The sequence below is a fragment of the Glandiceps talaboti genome, chromosome 22, assembly GCF_964340395.1.
Source record: "Glandiceps talaboti chromosome 22, keGlaTala1.1, whole genome shotgun sequence".
In the NCBI taxonomy this organism is placed as follows: Eukaryota; Metazoa; Hemichordata; class Enteropneusta; family Spengelidae; genus Glandiceps; species Glandiceps talaboti.
Genome location: NC_135570.1, coordinates 585,395 through 598,034, shown reverse-complemented (window position 1 = coordinate 598,034; position 12,640 = coordinate 585,395). Strand labels below are relative to the sequence as shown.

The following is a 12,640-nucleotide window of genomic DNA, read 5'->3' as shown; positions in this document are numbered from 1 at the left end:
CTCAGGCTGTTAGTTTTGTTTGTTTGTTGTCGTTTACTCATGTATGTATCTACTCATTTGTCGGTTTATTTTGTTTGTTTGTTAACTTGTTTTTGTTTGTGTTTACTTGTTTATTTATTTGTTTGTATTTGTAAATAAAACTAACTGAGCCTGAGCTCCCTGTGATGCTATATGGAGATGTTACATACATTTCAATAGATATATCAACACAAGTGCAATGACAACATACAAGGTATACATATTTATTGATTTATTGACTAGATAAAATAGTTGTCTATCATAAAGAATGCATACTACTTTGTTGATATAGGGGTCATATCAAAAGTAGCGTCACATCGTTTATTGAACACATAACAAAATATAAACATAAACATAAACAAAATTCTGGCAGCTTTATTGATGCAAGGGAAAACCTCTAAAAATATAACATAGGTAGGTTGGTTTGTAACAGGCTTGTTTGTTTGTTCGTAATATAAGATAGGTTTGTTGGTTTGTTAAGAGTGATTCAAAAATGTAGAAAGTGTGAACTAACAATTTATCCACAATTGTAGTTTTCATGAATTCACTATAATAAGACAGAATTATTACTTAAATAACAGAATAGATCTAAGGCAACATTAGTAACAGTGTCAACACCTATTCTTTATCAATTTAAATAGCACCCCTAACCTCTGCATGCCATGCTTGTTTATTTTCTGGCATGACAACAGTCCTTTTCTTTTGCTTTTGTGAATATTTGAACACCTGAAATATACGACTTACAAATATCTCTACATTCTGTCAAGGTTTATTTATGCATTTCATCAAGTGCAAATCTGTACAGTAATGGTAGAATCTAAAGACATTTTTACAGTCAAACCAACATTGACACTTGTTTAAGACCAATATTAGCTAGAGTTCATTTCATTTCTATCAAACAAGACAGCTTGGATTCAAGGCAACACCAGCCAAATGTAGAACCTGATATTTCATATAAATGACTATTGACAGTAAATATAGCATTGTTGCTTTGTCAGAAAAAATGAACCATCACCATACTTCTACAAATGTCAGTTTGGGGATTGTCAATTTAGAAGGTTAAGACATACCAAACTTCAGACGTGAACTTTTATGTTATTTTACACATTACAGCTGGAGTTTTTCAAATTCCAGTCTTGAAGTTTTCCTCTCTTTTTTTTTGGCTTTTTTTTTAAAGTTGCGTTGTCATAATATCCATGGAAGCTGTCATGAAGTTGATCAATGTGGCTGACATTTGTCCTTGAACTTGAAGTTACCATTCATGATCTGCAAAGTTCATTGATTGGCTTTCAACCATAGGAAGGTAGTTAGACTTCACAATAGTCTATGAAGTGTCTTTTTTTGGAGAGCTGTCTGTTTAATCTATCCTGACAGATCATTGGAATCAAACTTGACTTGATCATAGGTTTCTGCTCCAACTAGTCGGCCACCAAACCATCTCCCATTTAGTGACTCTATAGCTTTTTCTGCCTCTGCAAAAAGATGAAATATGTTCAGAGAATAATCAAAGAAAACTGACAATGTCTGCCAGTTTGACAGACATTTACACGTCAGTTTATGTCAAGAAGTGATCAACGGCTACAGTAGATAGCCCAAGGTTTATAGAAGGACAGAAATCATATTTGTTTCAAAATTTACCATTCCAAAGTGACTCTATTCTCTGTCTTATCTGATTCTTGGAACCTAGTACGAAATATCAAGTCATTGATCTGTTTATGTAACTACCTCACTAGCCTCGTATTACATAAACAGAAATAACAAGTGGATCTTTATGGCTGCTTAGAACCATGAACAATATAATTTCTATTGAAATATTTTCACTGCAATATAGTCTACATTTGTATGACCTGACAACACTGTATTGTACAACTTGACAACTGCGTATTTCACTTGACTCGGGTGTTTTTTGTTTAATTTATTGCTGATCAATGTGATTGTTAACTCAAACATTATCTGGCACAAATGAAAATATCCTTTTCAGGACCTTCAAATACAGAAATCTGAATGGTCACAGATAGCTCTTAATCAGTATCACTTTGAGATCGAGTATACCACACTCAAGTGTCACATGGTTATATCATTGTATTGACTACTCTACTTACCACTTGCTAGTGAAAACTCTACAAAAAGTTTGACAATGACATCAGCATCTTCTTCTTCTCCTTGTTTCTCTTGATAAATAACAACTCTGCTGACAGCACCATACCTTCCACATTCCTCTGTTACTTCACCTTCAAGTTCATCATCTAAATCATCTACTGTCACCATGTTCCGTAAAACCATAACTCGTGACTGAAATCAAAACAAATGTATATTATTGCTACCTGACTTGTATGTTGTATTGACACTGAGACTTGCCTACACAACCCAATACTTATTTAAATACAATTTTTGTTATAGTCACACTGTATTCTAGATTCTGTTATTGTAAATTTTGACTTATTTTAATATCATGGGATTCACGTACTTCAAGGTACTGAAAATTTAGAAGATTTCATCCTGAGAATTTCAGTCATTTTCCAGAGTTTTTCGTGACTAACTAAATTCATTTTCATGAGTATTCTGTAGCACAACTAACTCATCATTAGAATGTCATTTGTCTTCCTGAAATAAAGTTTATGACAGGGAATTTTCTACATTTCTTTACTTAACGATATCATTATTCAACAAGTTCTTACAAGGTATTATGCTTTTCCTAGACTTTCCACAATTGGTTTGAAATTTTCCCACTTAAAAGGATTTTGAGGAGTGTAGGACCTCTCTTCATGTTCTACATTTAAAAACACATATTATAGTTAAATTGAAACCCATTGTATGTTAGTACCAAACATAAGTGAAAGTTACACACTTACCTCTGTTTTCCGAAGTAATTTTTGCATGACCATGTGTCTGGCACTGCTACCAGATATTGACACGTTTTCTTGTTCACTGAGAGTTTGAGGCAGCTCAATTTCCTTCTTTTCCTCCTCTTCTTTCATTTTCTTCTCTTGACTTGCCATTACTGTATTGGCTAGTGCAATTGCTGACATCACATTCTTGGCAGGTGTTACACCTGAAGACAATTCACACACACACAGACAGACAAAGAAAGTAGAATTACAACACTTGTCTTTCATACTTGTTCATACAACTGTGCCCATGGTACTGGAATGCCTTGTTTAATGTCCAACACTAAGGGTTGCTGTATACATGACACAGGATACACTAAAAGCTCACTATGACTTTACTGAGTTGACATGTTAGAAGCCTACTAGAACACAAGTATATTGATCTGAGACTGAGTATGGGCCATTAACATGCTAAAATCTCACCATAATTCTAGTAAGTTCAACTGAGTGTGACGATACAAAACTGTACAGCAACAAAATTTGGAATGAAACTTGTAATATATCTTACCTGTGATAATACCAGGTGCAGTGGCTGCTAGAACAGCTTGGGGTAACAAAGCTGATGCCGCAAGATTTGGAGCTACACCTGTATTTCCTGTTAAAAGACTTGGTGCACCAAGACCTTGTACATTCATAGTCTGTCCTCCAAGTCCTGGTGCTCCTAGTGTACCAGCTACAGCATCTAATGCCTGGAATCAAATAGTACATAATGTTATCAGTAATGACTGGTTATCAGAAAGACACACGATATATACTTTGGTGTTTTCAGTAACATTTCAGAGTAAGAAGTTAACTGTAATTATGTTCTCTGTGCTTTTTTACTGCGCAGCCATTACAACTGATGTAACTTATGAGTTAATTTTTACACTCCACCTTCTTCTATAACTGCATTGCATTTACAATCAAACTATGAATAATGTTGTCCACAGTAGTTTATAGTAAAGAACAATTATGGCAACTTTCCAAATAGTTCCAGTGAATAAAACGCTGTATAGTCCTATTTTGAAATGTTTTGCCACTGACAACACACCCACTCTAGGTAGGTCTCAACCACTTCAGTTTTGTGATTATAATCCATCACGTTCATGATAGTACATGCCGCGGCATGCAATCCAGCGTAAGTAATTTCAGAAGACAAAGTTGACTCTGACTATCATTGCAATATTGCTAAAGATTATTTTGTTTTTAAACTCTGAATGCAAACAATATATTTCTACACACTATATAGTACTATTTTTGAAGACAAGAACTTTTAAGTACTTTCACTAGATCGTGTACCACATCCCCTGAACACGCTATCACGAACATTATTGACAACAACTGCAAAGCGAATGTGGCTGTGACCTATCTACAGTTGGTGCACCACCAGCAGTAAAACATTTCAAAACAGTGCTACTGTATGACTACTACATATGATTATCTCACCTGTATTTTGGCTGTGGCTGCTGCAGCAGCTACTGCAGCTGCTGGTGGAAGTCCACTTGGACCGGCAGGTATCTGTGCACTTTGTTGATTAGGTGGTGTTATTGCCTAGAAATGAATACAACACAACTCTATTTATTACACTGGTTGTACAACTAGTGTTTTACTTGAACTCCCAAGATTTATACCTGTATCAACATTTTGTTAGGTTACAAGGAATATTTTGGAGAACATACAAACACATTGCCATATTTTTCAGATCTTGCTAACTAACACATTGCCATTTGACTTATCACAACTAAATATGTATTACTTAAGCAACTTGAAATTTTTCACAGCTGAGCATTCCATAAAATAATGTTACTTGAGTGGCATTACTATGGAATATTCCACATACTCCAGGAATTTCCAGATATGGTTTGAATTGCAAGAATTTTTCTGAACATATGAACATTGTACATTCTTTATCTGTTATACTCAGATTTCATATACAGGGGATAAAAGAAACTATTGATAAAATCTATTTTCACTATAACATTAATTTTGTTGAAACAGAAAAGATATTTGGCCACTTAAATGACAGAATCCAGAATGGCCTAGGAATGTGTGTTTACTTACCCTGCCAACCCTTAGATACTGCCCTCCCAAGTCAAATAAATTCATAGAAGCTATCGCATCTTGTGCTGATTGATTTGTTTCATATTCTATAAAGCCATAACCTCTGTGGAGAAAGAAAAGAAAAGACACAATATTAATAGTCTGGATACCAACTGTGTGAGTGGACATTTAATGGTAACGATACAGTACAGGAACTAGACTATGTGAGTGGACGTTTAATTGTAACGATACAGTATAGGAACTAGACTACAATATTAATATAATGGTAAATAGTTCCCAAATTTAATAGGACAGTAAAATGTGCTTACTTTGGATTGGTAAATTAGAAACAAGTGTGATATTTCAACCAGTCTAACATGACTTAATGCGATCAAAGTCTGTTTGAGACTGATTGAAATGTCACATTCATTTTTAATTTACAGTTCCAAAATAACTATACTTTACTGTCCTTCTAACTTTACAGAACCTCAGAACTTGTAGACTGTACGATACGTTGTTCAGGCTTATCAGGCTTCTTAACTACAAGTACTGGCTGATAGCGTGGCACGAATGTCTGTATCTGACAGACTACGGAACTTGATGTTGTATTAGAGACAGGCACTCTATAAATTACCTGAATGTTATTTCTCAAGGAAGTCAAAAAAGACATCACAACAAAATACCAACTTACTTGTGTTTTGTAGGGACAGTGTCTGGCACCAGCGTACATATTTTGATCTTTCCAAAAGCTTCAAACACACTGAAATAGAGAGAAAATAATGAAATAGTAAATATCAAAGTATACCTAGAAAGAATATTACAACATATAACAATCAGTGGTAGTAATAAATGTATAAAGTATGCAACAAAAATCATGTCAACCAAGATATCAAATAAATAAATTGATATTTTTATGGTGCGTCTACGTGGTCAAATTCTATTTCCAGTACTGAGAATGACAATAAAGATAGTATTTTCTTACCTCTTTATATCTTCTTCCGATAAATCTTGGTGAACTGAGGATACAAATATCCGATTGTATTGTTTGGCTTCTTCCATGATTTGATCTATGATGGGTTGTGCTTGTGGCATATTACTGGGACGTCCAACCTATAGACAAAATACACATTAGTTAAGACAACATAGAATAACATCATAGAATAACATTGTTTTTCTATTTCCAATATACATACATGTTTAGCAATCCATCTTACAAGACAGTTGGTTGCATGCAATGAAGGCATAAACTGGGCAATGACCAAGACCCTTAAGAGGGACAGTGTTATCAGGTAAGCTTGCAACACAACTTTCAAACTGTATCTGATGATTGCCTATCTAATGGTAATACCCTTGAGATTATATATGAAGCACAATTGAGAGACTCACCTTGATATTTCTGCCTCCAATCATAACACCATTCATTTGTTCTAAGGCTAACTGAGCTGCTTCTGGTAACTCATACTCTACAAAGGCAAACCCTTTGTGTTTCATCGTGACTGGATCCCAGGATAAATTGATGTTCTTGATTGGTCCAAATGGTAGAAAGGCCTGTTTGATAGTGTCTTCCCTTAGTTCAAAGTTAATTGATCCAACATACACTCTACACATTAGTGCTAGGGCTCTCTGTCTCTGAGCTGCCATTTGTAAATTTGTCATTTGCTACAAAAAAGAAATACAATACAATGAAAATACTTGGTACCTGTGATAGCATTTTACCTTATACTAGCGGGTCAACATCAGTGTGCCCTCAAAGCCAATTTGACATGCCACTGACACACACAATTTCTAGTGGCGCACCAAAATTTGGTGTTCTCCTATCTCTTATGTGGTGACTCACAAGAAATGCCAGTTTTTATCATTTTGACTCACAAAACCAAATTTGGCTATTATTAGAGGGCACACTGAATGAACCATAGACATTGGAGACATCTATGTGGAAACCTACACCAGAGGCACCCACTATTGTTGTATCAGTTGTAGTGTTGTTTTTACCCCTAATGTTGTCTTTGCATGAAGTCTTTCCTTGCCTCACATTACTCAGGCAAACACATCGATGTATTTTTGACGGTTGTAAATTCATGACAAACACACATGTATTTTGACGAGTTGTAAATTCATGACCAAAGTACCTGTTGTTGGTGTGCCAATGTTTGCTTGACCAATACACTCTTTATACTCTGTTCCATAGCATACTTCTTGGCTTTGGTTAGTGCTTCAGACTGGGACTCTGTTAGTTTGGGTAAACCTTGTGGACCATCTTTGCGGGCTCCAGGTCCAGCCAAAACTGGTCCTTTCTGCTCAACAATGGGCATAGGTGATGGACTCCTCCTCTGGTAGTCTGGATCTGAAAAGATCATGGAAAGTTAGTATCTGACTTTCACAGTTCCAGATCTCATCCACAATGTATAAACACAATTATTTTTTATATATATAAACACTGTTCTCAGTTTGGCTGTCACATTTGAGAACATCTGAGACTGAAACCTGAATTATTAATCTATTAACAATTTATTTTTAAAAATGAAAACAAAAACACATTGTGGATGAACCTAGAGATGAAATGTTTCATACAAATATTACTAACTCATGCTTGGACTACCTTGCAATATGCAAATCCTTAACACCAAAAACGCTTACCATAGGAGTCTATATTGCCAATGAAAGAGTTGTCAAAAAAAAGCACTGAGTACTAAGTATATATAAACACAACATTGCAAACATAAAGACTAGTGGTTTTAATTTGGCACAGCATGATACATATGTAACCAATTTCTTTACCAATAACATCATGGCATTTGTTGAGGCTTTGATGGCCTAAGGCCAGCGAAGGCTACAGTACACGCAAGCTAGAATTGGAGAGTCGTCTGTGTAGCTACGCCTGCTTTGGGCATTTTCCTGACCAACTCTGCTTCTTAACTAGATCAATGCATAAAAACACACAGAAAAGAGATTGGAAATAAAACATGAAACGTTAGTTCTTGAAGGGAGTGGTATACTTGTTTGTTGTCTGGTGCTTAAAAAGTCTGTACAGTGTATTATTTTAAAGGAGACTCCACTACATGTAGATGTGCCAATCACCAGGTGAATGTGTCGTCTCTCTCGTGTTAACACACTGACATGTGCATAATAAATATCTACACTCTCAGTCTCGCATACTTGATGAATACTGGGTTAGAGTGCTACAGGTGTTATAGTCTCATACAATCATGATTACACACACGATTTCACAACAACGTACACACTCACAATACTGTTCAAGGAAATGCCCCTCACAAATGCCTTAAGTATGAACTTTGAAACATGTACATTTGGTTAGAATCATTCCGATTACATAGGAGTATTTCTTTAAGCAATTTAAAATATTATCTTTCATGTGATAATTTCAGACAAAGGTTTGTCAGTTCTGAGTCCCAATGTATATAGATGTCACTGTATACATTACTTATTACTACAATAGTGATTTATTGGACACTAAATTTAGACACATAATACTCCCCCTTCACCCTTTTATGCTTTGGTGATTGGGTGGCCTGTGAAACATTATGTTTTGGTGATTGGGTGGCCTGTGAAACATTATGCTTTGGTGATCAGGTGACCTGTGAAACATGTAGAACATTAGATGTCTTTTCAAAAATTTGTGAGACTACACATCCCAGCAGAATCAGATAGGAATGGTTATGTTCATGTTGTATGTTACTACCCTGTCTGGTTATTACCCATATATGGTATTTATGCAAATATTGTCAGCTTTAAACCATGTGACCATGTTAGCTAGTGAATTCTAATGTTGCTGGAACCTCTGCCATCAAACCCAAATAACATTAGTTATGTTTCTATCACACCATTCAAACTAGAAGGACCAAGTCAAGTCAGCAAACTTTGAAAACAAATGATTAGTATGGCTGTTTATGTTTTGTAACTGAAAACTTTTTGTTTCAAATCTGACTATACACGTCACAGGACATAAGGGCTGCTATGACAACGGGCTAGCTGTGGAGATGTCATTTAGCTATGTGAAGTTGACAACATATGATATGCAGGGTTCTACAGGTAATGTGACCTTCTGCTTGCTCTTTTGATAATTTACAAAAAATATATTGATGGTACTTTGCCGATAAATTCATTGATTTATTTTACTGCTGCCTTTTCATTGTGTTCATAAAGACTGACAAAATTTATACTTCAGCTTTGACCGGTTTACAATGAGCAAATATATACAAACACAACTACCTACATTTGTATATTTGTATTTCAAGTGAAAGTATTCAACTACTCAGATCTGTTTTGTGATGTCAGTTTAGTCACCATAAACAGAGAAACCCTTTACTTTAGATAAACAATAAATACCTAGCTTGAAGCAAACACACTTACAGAGATGAAATTATACATGGTTTCTTGCTTTAAGATCTAAACAAAAACCATGTCATAACAATGGAATATTTAAAAAAAAACCACACATTTATAAACATTTAGTGTGTGAAATTTCAAACTGACTCAGCTCCTTGTCATAAGAGAACATTTTGAACCATCAACACTTCATATTCTACAGAAGATGCAGTTCAAAATAATAAGTGGACTTGGTCAGATCAGATGCATTCACGACATTAAATTGCAAAAGTTTAGATTATAGAGGCGTGTTAAAAGTAATCTGGATAATTTCAGCTTTAAGTGCTTTTAACAAGACAAGTCTTTATTGTTAATCTACATATGTTGTCACTTCACTATCACTTTTCCTCAGACATTCACCATCTCCACAAAAAAAGCGGACAGTAAGTCAGTGAAACAATTGTTGGCACCGTGTCAGTAATTTTGTCAAAGTTCCCAAATTAATATATTCTGATCAGCATTGTTTATAAATATATTTTTAGTGCTGCAGACATTTTGTAAATGAACAAAATAGGTTGTAAATGTGTAATGAAGGAGTTCCTCAATAGTTGTGAGGGAACAGCCCCGGCACAAAACATGGCGTACCATAGCTATAGAAGATATGTCAGGTTACAGCTCGCATCAAATCTAGAACTTAAGAAAAAATGCACAGAAAGACAAAAAAGAAAAAGAAAAGAAAAACATAATTAACAAATGCAAGTGACACATGGATCATTTTTACTGATGATGGTAAGCCAAACACAACCAGAGTTACACGAAACATCTATACTTGTTAGACCTAACACCCCTTCATTTCTACTTATACAAGAATGGAATAAGCCTTTTATATATATAACAAGTGGATTAGTGTGGACTGTGACAAATTGACCAGGGATGACAAGGGTATTTTCAGATGTGAAACATTTATCCATCTTGTTGATAGGGATGTATTTGACAGTGTGTGTGTGTGGATATGTATGTATCTCCATGTGTGTTTGTCTGCGGATGTAAGTTTGGAATTCATATTTTGAGTGTAAGACATTGTTTTTACTGTAGAATCTTCAAGCGCCACATCACCAGTTCTTCTTGGCTTGGTCCTTGTCTTCATACCTCCATGTGAAAAGAATGTGTGTTGTTCCTACTTTGGTTGCCATGACAGGCAAGCATGTCTGCATCATGTAGGTAGTAGTAGTACTAGTACAGTGTTTTTGCTAAGGTCAGTAAGTAGGTAAAATGTACAAGAATTTCTCAGTCATATATTACTGAGATACCCCACCAAATTTCAGGCACAAGATGTACGCAAGTTTTACCCCATCTGTTACCAGGGGTTCCCCAACCTTAGCAAGAACACTGCAGGAGTAGTAGTCAAGTTTAGGCATTTGGAGCAAGGTTAATGTTAGCCACTGGTCGACAAGTATTTAAGTGCTTTCATGTCAGACAACAACAATCACCACAATCACAATTTTTCCCTCCCAGAGATCAAATTACCTTTCATGCCATCTTCAAGCTTTATCACTTTTGCTGCTGGCTCACCGATGTCTCCAGCTCCAGACGCCATCTGTAAAGCAATCAATCAAACTACTTAATACAGGTACTTATCAAGTGTGTTTGGCATTTGACATTTCAAATTTACTACTGTTATATGCTTGAATGACTTCTATGACATTGTGACATGGATTACAGAAACTAGCTAAGCCTGGAATCCACACTCTCCTGTTTTGGAAATTTAGCATGGCTAATAACTTCTGGTAAAAGTCATTAGGCCTGTAGTCAAGCATGGTGTTCGGGATATACTGAAAACGATGGTTCAAATTCATGCATTTTTGATAAATTTACATAGATATGAATATTTCATTTGACAAACATCCTAAACTGGACTTTTGACTGTAACTCTAATAAATTCTGTACCATAAACACTGTATCTTTAATCTTACATACAACAAACATTACGCAAGTCGTTTTACACTAATTCAAACAAAAGAATGTCATGTAATATCTTAAATGCTCAAAACAGAAACACCTCATAATGGCACATTTATTTACATCCACCAAGCATACCGTGTCTACCATCGGTAGTCCATAGCCATTTTCTTGTCATAACGTAGTTTTCACCCTAGTTGGGGTCATACGAATAAATCTTTTGGCTTTTGAAGACAGAAACAGAAAAACAGCAAAAAACATATTTGATTATGTCAACATAATAATAACTACTAGTTAATCATTTATATAGATTATGAGATATATTACTAATTTTATGTGACAGTGTGTAAGGACATCAATGATTTGGAAGATGGGGATGGAAATTCTTCAAAACATTTTTCACTGCAGTCTTTTCCTCATTGCAAGGAATCAAATCAGTGTTGACAGAAAAATTGATTCTGTGTACTATAGGTTTTTTTTTCAGAATTGATTAAAATACTTCCTATAGGCCCTTCACATTCTAATAAAATAACTGTAAAAAGCTTATAATTTACACACAGACACAAACAACCTATTTTACATTTAATATTTTTGTTGTTGTTTTCATTTTTATAAGATCCTTCAATACTTCAAAAGTGATATAGCAATAAGGGAAGTCTTACAATAATATTTATTTTAGAAGAGATAAGAAACAGAGACTGTAATGATGATTTCATGACCAAAATTGTTGGGAAAAAATCTGACCACAAATTCACGAACACTGAACAGTAAAATGTCTTCAACTTGAAGTTCAAGAATTTGTGGTGTAGATGCATCGACACAATCTCTGATCTATCTGAACATAACAATCATAATGATATCATAACACTTGTTTGATTGTTGCTGTTTTGGGTTTGTTTACGCTTTGCTTTTTTATTTATTGGGGGGGGGGGACCCGACCACTGCACTGCCACTTCATCAATCCAAGGAAACCCTTCAGGGCTGATCTTGCCGAAGACCGAATCGCTGCACTTCTTCTAACGTAACAATTACTAACATCTTTGTCCTATCGTCAAATTCTGTCCGGCGGAATATACATTTTGATGATATGAGGCGCAATCGACAACATAAGCTAACATTTGACATTCGGTTTTGGCTGTTTTAAGGAAGTCTCTCCGGCTAGCCACGCCGTAGAGACGCAACCACAAAAAGATCCAATATGGCGACCAATAGAAATGTGAGCTACGACATTGATTGGTGAATCACATGCATTTTCATGATGCAAAACAGTGAAAATATCATTAATTCCACAACAGTACCTTCAATCAATCCGTAAACGTCTAGATCAAAGTATATGAAATGCAATTATCATGATACATACCTGTGAAATATCGCCGTTTTGGTGATCGAGAGATATTCCCACTCCTGCTACTATGCTTGCCATATCGTCA

The 12,640-nt window shown here is 35.3% G+C and overlaps 1 protein-coding gene across 3 annotated transcripts; it reads right to left on the bottom strand.

Annotated features, from left to right (window-relative positions):
* Positions 1–262: 262 nt before the first annotated feature.
* On the bottom strand, positions 263–12,636 carry LOC144451964 (poly(U)-binding-splicing factor PUF60-like). Of its 3 annotated transcripts, XM_078142894.1 has the most exons (14): positions 12,571–12,633; positions 10,779–10,848; positions 9,897–9,944; positions 7,704–7,841; positions 7,055–7,269; positions 6,312–6,584; positions 5,908–6,035; positions 5,617–5,685; positions 4,947–5,049; positions 4,332–4,436; positions 3,415–3,595; positions 2,871–3,070; positions 2,121–2,310; positions 263–1,490 (listed from the first exon to the last, which is right to left on the bottom strand). In XM_078142894.1, exons 5-14 carry the CDS (start codon positions 7,235–7,237, stop codon positions 1,381–1,383), a joined length of 1,542 nt encoding a protein of 513 aa, XP_077999020.1. In that variant the 5' UTR covers positions 7,238–7,269; positions 7,704–7,841; positions 9,897–9,944; positions 10,779–10,848; positions 12,571–12,633; the 3' UTR covers positions 263–1,380. The 3 variants fall into 3 exon arrangements, with proteins under 3 accessions (XP_077999020.1, XP_077999018.1, XP_077999019.1); XM_078142892.1 differs by lacking the exons at positions 7,704–7,841; positions 9,897–9,944 and having other exon boundaries at positions 12,571–12,636; XM_078142893.1 differs by lacking the exons at positions 9,897–9,944; positions 10,779–10,848; positions 12,571–12,633 and having other exon boundaries at positions 7,704–9,175.
* Between the last annotated feature and the right edge of the window lie 4 nt (positions 12,637–12,640).